The sequence below is a fragment of the Delphinus delphis genome, chromosome 8, assembly GCF_949987515.2.
Source record: "Delphinus delphis chromosome 8, mDelDel1.2, whole genome shotgun sequence".
Lineage (NCBI taxonomy): Eukaryota > Metazoa > Chordata > Mammalia > Artiodactyla > Delphinidae > Delphinus > Delphinus delphis.
In genome coordinates, this window is record NC_082690.1 from 99,288,444 (window position 1) to 99,297,019 (window position 8,576).

At 50.6% G+C, this 8,576-nt stretch overlaps 1 protein-coding gene across 1 annotated transcript; it reads right to left on the reverse strand.

The window, feature by feature from the left end:
* Nucleotides 1–4,928: 4,928 nt before the first annotated feature.
* On the reverse strand, nucleotides 4,929–6,867 carry LOC132430316 (macrophage-expressed gene 1 protein-like). Its single transcript, XM_060019706.1, has 3 exons — nucleotides 6,274–6,867; nucleotides 5,957–6,163; nucleotides 4,929–5,864 (listed from the first exon to the last, which is right to left on the reverse strand). The coding sequence occupies exons 1-3, from the start codon at nucleotides 6,865–6,867 to the stop codon at nucleotides 4,929–4,931; spliced, it is 1,737 nt and encodes a 578-aa protein (XP_059875689.1).
* Between the last annotated feature and the right edge of the window lie 1,709 nt (nucleotides 6,868–8,576).

Genomic DNA, 8,576 nt, shown 5'->3' on the forward strand with positions numbered 1-8,576 from the left:
AGCACAGAGTCTTAACCACTGGACCCCTAGGAAGTCCCCTTCCAACCTGTTTTAAAAACAACACCATAGTTTTAAAATTAAATTTAAAATTCGCTTTCATTGTCAAATTTTCAGGAACTCCTTGAGATAACCAGAGACTATCTGCTTTACAACAGTCCCTCTCTATGAAGTACAGAGAACAAACACCACAGGACGATTTGGACCAAGGCTAAAGCTATAGGTAGTGAAACTGCGACTGGGATAAGGAGAGGGCTTGGAAGCTGGGGCTCAGAGGTTTCCCAGGTTCACCCTCGTGAATCTTCCTCCACAACTGCTCAGTTCTGTTATCCATTTCTTTAGTTTTTAAAAATAATACACGGTGTTTTATGTAAATGCCTATCTTACAAAATTTTGAAAAATGAGTTAATCAAGAGGGAATATAAGTACAGAAAAATTGGGACTAAGGTTGAGTTTAGCAACAAGAATGTTGAAGAAGGGGCCAAAATTTGGCTCTAGGCTCTCTGGAAGTCAAAATAAGGAGAAAGGTCTCTTTGTTTTATATGACTTACAGTGTCTGTAAGATCGCAACAACCCAGTTGCTCAAGAGAAGCCTGTTCCAGGAGGGGACATTGTGTGATATCCAAGGAGCAGCTCCGTGACAGCAAGTTGTCCATCAGCCCCCATTTTATCATCAGCTGGGATGGAATTTCAGCAGGCTGTCCACCCTGTTACTCAGAGCTCTAAAAGGAACTTGGAGATGTGGTGGTTACCCCATGCCACCACCTCTCCCTCTCCCATCCTTTTTATTTTTACTTTTTGTCTACTTGCCTAGAATATTTTGAGACAGTGAAAACTGAGTTTTATTTATCTTTGTATTTATTCAAGCACTTAGACTGGGCAAAATGAGGCTTAAAACTGGTTCATTCATGAGAATTCCCTGGCGGTCCAGTGGTTAGAACTCTGCGATCTCATTGCCGAGGGCTCGGGTTCGATCCCAGGGCAACTAAAATCCCATAAGCTGTGCGGTGCAACCAAAAAAACCAAAACCCAAAGAAACTCAAGACGAAAAACAACAAAAAAAACTTGTTCAATCATGAAATAATACAGTTAAGAATCCCAGAAGGGCAGATAAACTAAAAGGATTTGATAGCTGGGTCTAATCACTTGGGGCCTCCCAAGATCTCTTCTGGTTTTCTTTCATTCAGCAAACTTGTAGAGCAGCTACCAGGTGTTCTGCCTGATGCTGAGCTCTGGAAATAACTGCAATGAACACAACACCTTCCTTTTCTCCCACTCAAAGAGCTCATGAGCGGGTTGGAAGGAGAACTCGTGCAAAGTGACAGGATCGTAGTTACATGCTGCTAAAGAGGTTAGGAGGAGTAAGAGACAAATTCTTCCTCGGAAATTGAAGGAGTATGTGAGGGTAGGGGGAGAGGGGGCGAACAGAAATGTATTCTTGTGTATTCTCAGGGAGGTGACCTTTGAACCCAGTCTTGATTGATGAGCAAGATTTCATCAGCCAGGGGCTTCCCTGGTGGCGCAGTGGTTGAGAGTCCGCCTGCTGATGCAGGGGACACGGGTTCGTGCCCCGTTCCGGGAGGATCCCATATGCCACGGAGCGGCTGGGCCCGTGAGCCATGGCCACTGGGCCTGCGCGTCCGGAGCCTGTGCTCCGCAACGGGAGAGGCCACAACAGTGAGAGGCCCGCGTACCGCAAAAAAAAAAAAAAAAAAAAAAATTATATATATATATATATATATATATATATATATATATATATATTTCATCAGCCAGGAATTGACATGATGTGGGAATCAGCACAGGGAATGTGTATCATGGGGAGAGACTAGCTGGAGATCAGGGTGATAAAGTGGGCCTGGGCCCAATGGCAAACAGTCACCTATAAAAGTGGAGCGACGTATCTTTTGATTGACATGTCCTATATAATTATTTATAGTGCCTCTTTTTGTCTCAACAGGGTCCAGATTTCGATGAGCACTTGCATAGCCACCCTACTTACAGGATGGTTCATTTTGCCCCTTTTCTTCTTTATTCCACATCAAAATCTTTTATTATGCCTTGATCTCCATCTTGCTCGTATCAGTCGGAGAGCTCAGTTTTTAGAGCCTGGAGGGCTATTCCAGGAAATGAACTGAGACCATCAGAAATGGGCATTCGGTTTCTGTTGAAAGGATTCTCCTGGGCCAGCAGAACTGAGCAAATCTGAAAAGGGACCTGGCTGAGACAAGAGTCCCGTCCCATGCTAGAAACATTATTAGCGCCCTCCCAGTTAGCATTTGCGACCCTCATGCATTTTCCCATAATGCTTTCTTTGAAGCTCTATGACATTTTTACAATGGGTAATTTATGTTTTGTGGGTGTCTTACCCACTCAACTGTGAGCCCCAGTCATACAACTTTGTGTACCCAGCCCGCACACTGTGATAGCGCACTGTGACATGCCAGCTGTGAGGCACTGTACCAAGGTATTTCTTTGCATTGTCTCATTTAATCCTTGCAACAATGTATGACATCAGTCTTATGATTATCCCCACTTTATAGATGAGATTGGTTCTCAGAGGGGTGAGACAATTTTCTCGTAATCACAGAGCTAGTTAGCAGCTGTGCTGGGAGTTGAGCCCAGTTTGTCAGATTTGATTCTGGTATCCCACTCTTAAAGCAGTGGCAAATAAGATCCCAAAGGGTTAGTGTCACCAATTTCAAATTTAGAAAGGCCAGGCTGTTCCAAGGTGCTTTGCATCCATTAGCTCATTTAATCTTCTCAAGTGACCTAGGAATTTAACATGCTAACCCCATTTTATAGAGGACCAAACTGAGGCACAAGGGATTTCCAGAGGCCCATATTTGACCCAGACCAAGCCCATAGCTTTACTACTGTGCTCAGCAAAGAAATAAATGAAGTAATCTTTGCACAGAATGAATTCTAAGTCTGTAGTAGGCACTAGCCATTATTATTCTTATTATTTGTCACATGACTGTGGGCAAGTCAACCTCTGTGAGCCTCAGTTTCCTCATCCATAGCATAAGAACTACTTACCTACCTTAAGTTCTGTGGAAAACAGAAAAAGTCTCTACCAATGGTAGTGACCACGAGTCCGGAGAAGGCTCAGGAGAGCCACTAGTCGGTCAGTTCTTAGCTCACAGTCGGCTCCAATGTGCCCGTATCAGACCAGTAGGAGAAATGATCTCAAACATCTAGAGTTATTTGGATTTCAACTGCCTCTTCCTCTCAGGACTCAGAGTTTGCACTATCTCATCAAGATCGTGATATATTCCAATTTGTAGCCAGAGTAGATGAAACACCAAGAAGAAAAATGACTCACTTAGGTCACTCAGGTCATGGAAATGGGTCTTGTCAACCCCGTGAGGCCACACTTGCCGGCTCCCTAGGGTCTCTCCAGGTACCTTTGGAATTGGCTCTAAAATTCACACATGAGGGGCCCATTTGGGTTAGGTCCTGCATGCCCTGTGGTTCCAAGGTTAGGGTTTAATGTGACACCCTGTTTGTCCTTGTGACAACTACTGACCCACACTCTGGGCTTAAATTGCGATGAGGCTTGTGTTCTAGGAACGTTGCAAAACTGAACACTGGTCCCAAGAGACTGCAGTCTTGGGTTAAAGAATGAAAATGTACTCTGGTGTACTTGAGAGAAACAGGATCTCCAAAGGGAAAACTCTTCCATTGGGGGTGACGACTCTAGTTTTCCAAAGCTAAGTTTCATGGAACATAGAATGAAATGGAAGAGTGGAAGAGTTTTCCCTTGACTTTCCAGTGTTTTGACTGTGATCATATCTTGATAGTTTGTATCACATCTTACATTGTGATCCCATATAAACCATACAAAACTGACATTTTTTGGTGAATCAAAAATGATTGGAGGGAATTCCCTGGCAGTCCAGTGGTTAGTGGTTACAACTCCGTGCTTTCACTGCTGAGGGTTCAATCCCTGGTTGGGGAACTAAGATCCCGCAAGCTGCGTGGCGTGGCCAAAAAAAAAAAAAAAATATTGGATATGGGCAATTTTATGTGATTAACCTATTTCACAAAATAATTATTATAGCTGTTTCATGCAATGTACTTTTTGCTGTCATTAAAAAAATTTTGCTGATTACAACTTAATTCATTTCATCATCCACAAGTAGGTCAGGTCCTATTTGGAAAACAAAAAACAAAAAGACCCTCTGAGTTAAACCAAGCCCAAGAGGAAACTTTTTGGGTTCAAGGCAATGATTCTGGGAAAACAAATGGACAGAATGAATTTTATAACAGTTACAAAAAAAAAAAATTCTAACTTCAAAGCTACATAATATGTCCTGGGGTCAATGCTGATACTGTCTCCCCTGTTCGCCCACCCCTCCAGCAGAGAACACCAGGAATAGAGCTGTATTTGAACAAAGTTGGGTTTATTGGCTCCTTGCAACAAGGGAGGCGCCCAACATGGGAGCACACCAAGGAGAATGGGGCGCCTCTCAGCAAGAGGGCATTAGGGAGAGGTTGCTACAGGACTTGAGCTTGGGCTAGGTGATTTGAAGGCAGGCTTGAGGAAGTACAGTTTAGTCCTGGTAACTTCAGGAAGTGGGGCCAGTTCTATGATTAGGTATCTTACATCTTTTTACCTAGGCAGTAGAAGAAACAGAAGGGGCTAGAGCTCTGACTAGCAATGATGCAGCAGTCCTGTTTTGTTAAAGTCGAGACAGAATTCTTGTCGTTCTGTATGCATTCAGACTGAGCTGGGCTCTCAGTGGTTTCTGTGGCCCCATAGGCCCTCTGTTCCTCTGTCAGGATGGCTTCCTGCAGTCTCCTGTAAGCCCCTTTCTTATAGAACCCGAAGCCACAGCTTACCCCCAGAGCAAGAGCCACCAAGGCCACCGTGGCATCCACCCAGAAGCCAACAATGGCCCCCACGCTGGGTCCCCAGCCAGCCTGGCTCAAGAGCTTGGCAGACAGGCATGGGTCATTAATATTGGCCGCTGCCAGCGGTCAGAGCCTTGCAGCCTCGCCCAGCCCCGCTGACCACTGGAGTCAACCAGGACAGACAGCCTGGGGGTGCTGCTTCTGTCGAGCAACGGGGGATGGGGAATAAATGGGGGCATCCGAACAGCTGCCTGCTGCTGGTCCAAGAGGACCCCAGCCCTGAGGCAGCAGAGGATTTGGCAGCCATGGCTGAGGTAAGCCTGGTGTTGGCTGTACCCTGCTGGGCATTTCATGGGGAAATCCGTGGGGCTGTCCTGGTAGAACACCTCCTTCATGAGCCCAGGGCTCTGGCCCTTCACAAGGCCAGCCAAGGGGTTGCCCGCCTGGCAGCTGAAGAAACCCCCAAAGGGGACTGCCTGGGCTGTACCCAGCTCTGAGTCGCTACTGACACAGACCTTGTGGTCGCCAAAGAGTGTCAGTGGGTAGAAGTGGGAGGGGCAAGCCTGGGACCCAGTGAGCGGGTTTGGGTTGCCTGGGCTATACAGGCCTCCAAAGAGGAGGCCCGCAGTGGTGGGCAGGGAGGCCCCCGAGGGCGCGCACCAGGAGGCAGCCAGGCGCACGGCATTCCGATGCTCATGGATAGCGCACACCGTCGAGCAGCATCGGAAGAAGAGCCGGCACCTTCGGCAGTGCTGCCGGCACTCAGGACCGGCCTCGCTCCACGTCTTCAGCCCGCCGCTCCGGGCGCAGGCCGTGTAGTTGGCCGGGCAAGAGGCTTTGCCGGTGAGCGGGTTCGGGATGTGATAGGCCCGGCAGAGGTGATCGGCACGCCGCCCGGACACGGCCTCGCATTCCTGGAAGACACCGCCGAAGCTGAAGTTGGCGCGGCAGCGGCCTCCGCGAGAACCATCGTCCACATTGGCCTGGGGGTCGAAGACGGGAGCCCCAAGCTTCAAGCATCCGGGACGCGTGTTGACCGCGTAGTAGCGGTGGATGGCCCAGCGCACGCGCGGCCGCCCCCCAGCGCACGCGCGGCCGCCACCCGGGCCTCTGGGAGCTCGGGCAGCGTCTCCAGCTGGAGCAGCACCGGCAGGGGCGGGCCCGACCTACCGATGGCCGCCAGCCGGTTGCCGATGCCCTCCTGCCACTTCGGTAGGGTGATGCCCGGGTAGAAGGGCACGCCACCGTGGCTGTGCATCTTGGAGGCCACCGGGTTCCGCCCGAGGTTCTGGAGAAGCCGGCTCTGCACCTGCAGGAAACCCCATCCCCAGCGTTGACCGCGTGGAAGAACAAGGCCGAGGCGGCGAACGTGATGTTGATCTTGTCTCGGGCTTCGCTGTCCACCAGCTCCCGCCTCACCTGGTATTCCTGCACCAAGGCAGCCCCGGCCTCCACGTCGGTGAGAACGTGCGTGCCGTACCTAAGCACAAGCATCTCCGCCAGGTATTTGGCCTCCCGGGTCTGGTTGTTCTCCAGATGGTCGCTGAGGGTCAGCAGATGTCGCAGGAAGTCGGGCTGGAAGTCGGGGTTCTCCGGGGCCTTCACAGAGTAGATAACATGGCGGATCTGCACCCTGATTGTGACCGTCTGGTACTCCAGGCTGTACTTCCTGACGTTCCGGCAGTCCACGGAGAGCTTACCATTGAGGTCGGGGAGGAAGGAGAGCTCAGCGTTGATGGAGGCGGCCCAGGTGTCAGTGTCGTTGACCCGGTGGTCGATGAGCTCCGTGCGGGTCTCCACGATACTCTCCCGCCGCGGGACCACCTGCACGCGGTCTGGGATGAGGTACTCGCCGTCCTCGGTGGTGAGGCACTGCAAATAGTCTCTCCTGAGCACCTGCCCCAGCTCGACGTTGCGCAGGTTGTCCCAGCCGCCTCCTGGCAGCGCCCCCAGCACGGACACATTCAGGGTCTGCCTGCAGCCTTGGAAGCCCGGCGCCCTCTGTTCCCCCATCACACCGCACCTGGCCAAGAGGAGGACCAGCAAGGGCGCAAGGTAAGGCACAGGGCCATGGCTGGAGGAGAGCTTCGCCTGGGCAGCCTGCTGCGCCTTAGCTCCTCCAGGGTTGGGGTCGCAGAGGGGGAATTCTCAGCCTGGGAGCTGATGCTAATTAAGCCTCAAGGCAGTGACTCAGCCCACCTCAAGCCCCTCCCAGGTTCCTCTCCTGAAGTCTTCAGAGGAAAGAATGGCAGGCAGGTCTCCTATCAGAAGCACCAAGGGGAGTGAAGCTAATTCCAGGCTTTGGGTCCGGTAAGAGTAAATTAGAGTGGCGAATTGCCCGAAGGCCCTCTTGAATTCATCTCTGCGAAGGAAATCCAACCTCATCTGTTGAATACCTGGTATTTCAGTCTCCACCTCTCTCTTGGCCACTGGACGCAGTTAGGGTCCTATTATTCCAAGTGTCAAGTTCAGCCTCGGTGAGGAAGTAGCCCAGGAAAACGGGGCCTTTCCCCAGTTGACCTGTGGGCACTGTGTCTAGGAGGTCACATTCACTCCAGGCTGATTTCTTTGTGGGCCTTCAGCAGATATTACAGAAAAGAGCCCCTTTCTGGACTAGAGCAGGTTCAGGGCAGCTCTAAAAAAAAAAAAAATCAAGTATGGCTGTGCCAGTGTTCCACAGCCCTGACATATGCGTAGGACAGAGCTTCTCAAGGGGGCTTAGCACACTTCACAAACAGTCCAGGGCCCAAGAATTTTCCTCCTCTTCCATCTGCTTGGAGCTCTCTAGGGCCCCTGTCCCCCCGCGATCAGCAGCTGCTCTAAATGACACCCTGAGCTGGTGCTTTATAATCCCATTCTAAGATCTCACCAGTCTCTTTTTACACATTAGGAAACAGGCCCAGAGAAGTCAGGGAAAGTACCCAGTGTCACAGTTAGGTACCCAGGGGAGGCAGCATTCGAATCCAGGTTCATCTGATGCCAAAGCACAGTTTCCATCCACTGATCTGGGCTCAGGGCTTCTTCTTCCTATTCAGTGTCAGGGTCTTCTTGATTTTTGTCTCTCCTAGGGCTTTTGGGGTTCAAGAAGGCTCCTGGGGGTTTCCCTGGTGGCGCACTGGTTGAGAGCCTGCCTGCCGTTGCAGGGGACACGGGTTCGTGCCCCAGTCCGGGAAGATCCCACATGCCGCGAAGTGGCTGGGCCCGTGAGCCATGGCCGCTGAGCCTGCGCGTCCGGAGCCTGTGCTCCGCAACGGGAGAGGCCACAACAGTGAGAGGACCGCTTACCGCAAAAAAAAAAAAAAAAAAAAAAAAAAAAGAAGGCTCCTGGAAAGGGCATGTGGGATCACTGAACCCTGTGGTATCACTCCTGGTTACACCTGTTTGCAGTGGTGTGGTTGGGGCAGAGGTCTTTTCTCCCCATCGTGTATGGGAGAGACAGTAATTTCTGGAAGAATAGGTACTGGCCTTGACATCTCAAGATCTGAACTGGAGTCTGGGCTCCGTCATCGCAGCAGCTGAGCCCTCCCACTAGCGTGGCTTTCTTCTCTGAGTCCCACTTCCCTCCTCTGTTACATGATGAAAGCAATACAAAGCTCTTCAGGCTTGAGCTATTGGATGTAAGATGCCCAGCAAGTTGCCTGGCACAAAATAGGGTGTTCATTCAGTGAAATGGGTTAAGTGACTTGTTTAAGGTCTGAATTCGCACCCAAGTTGGTCTGAAT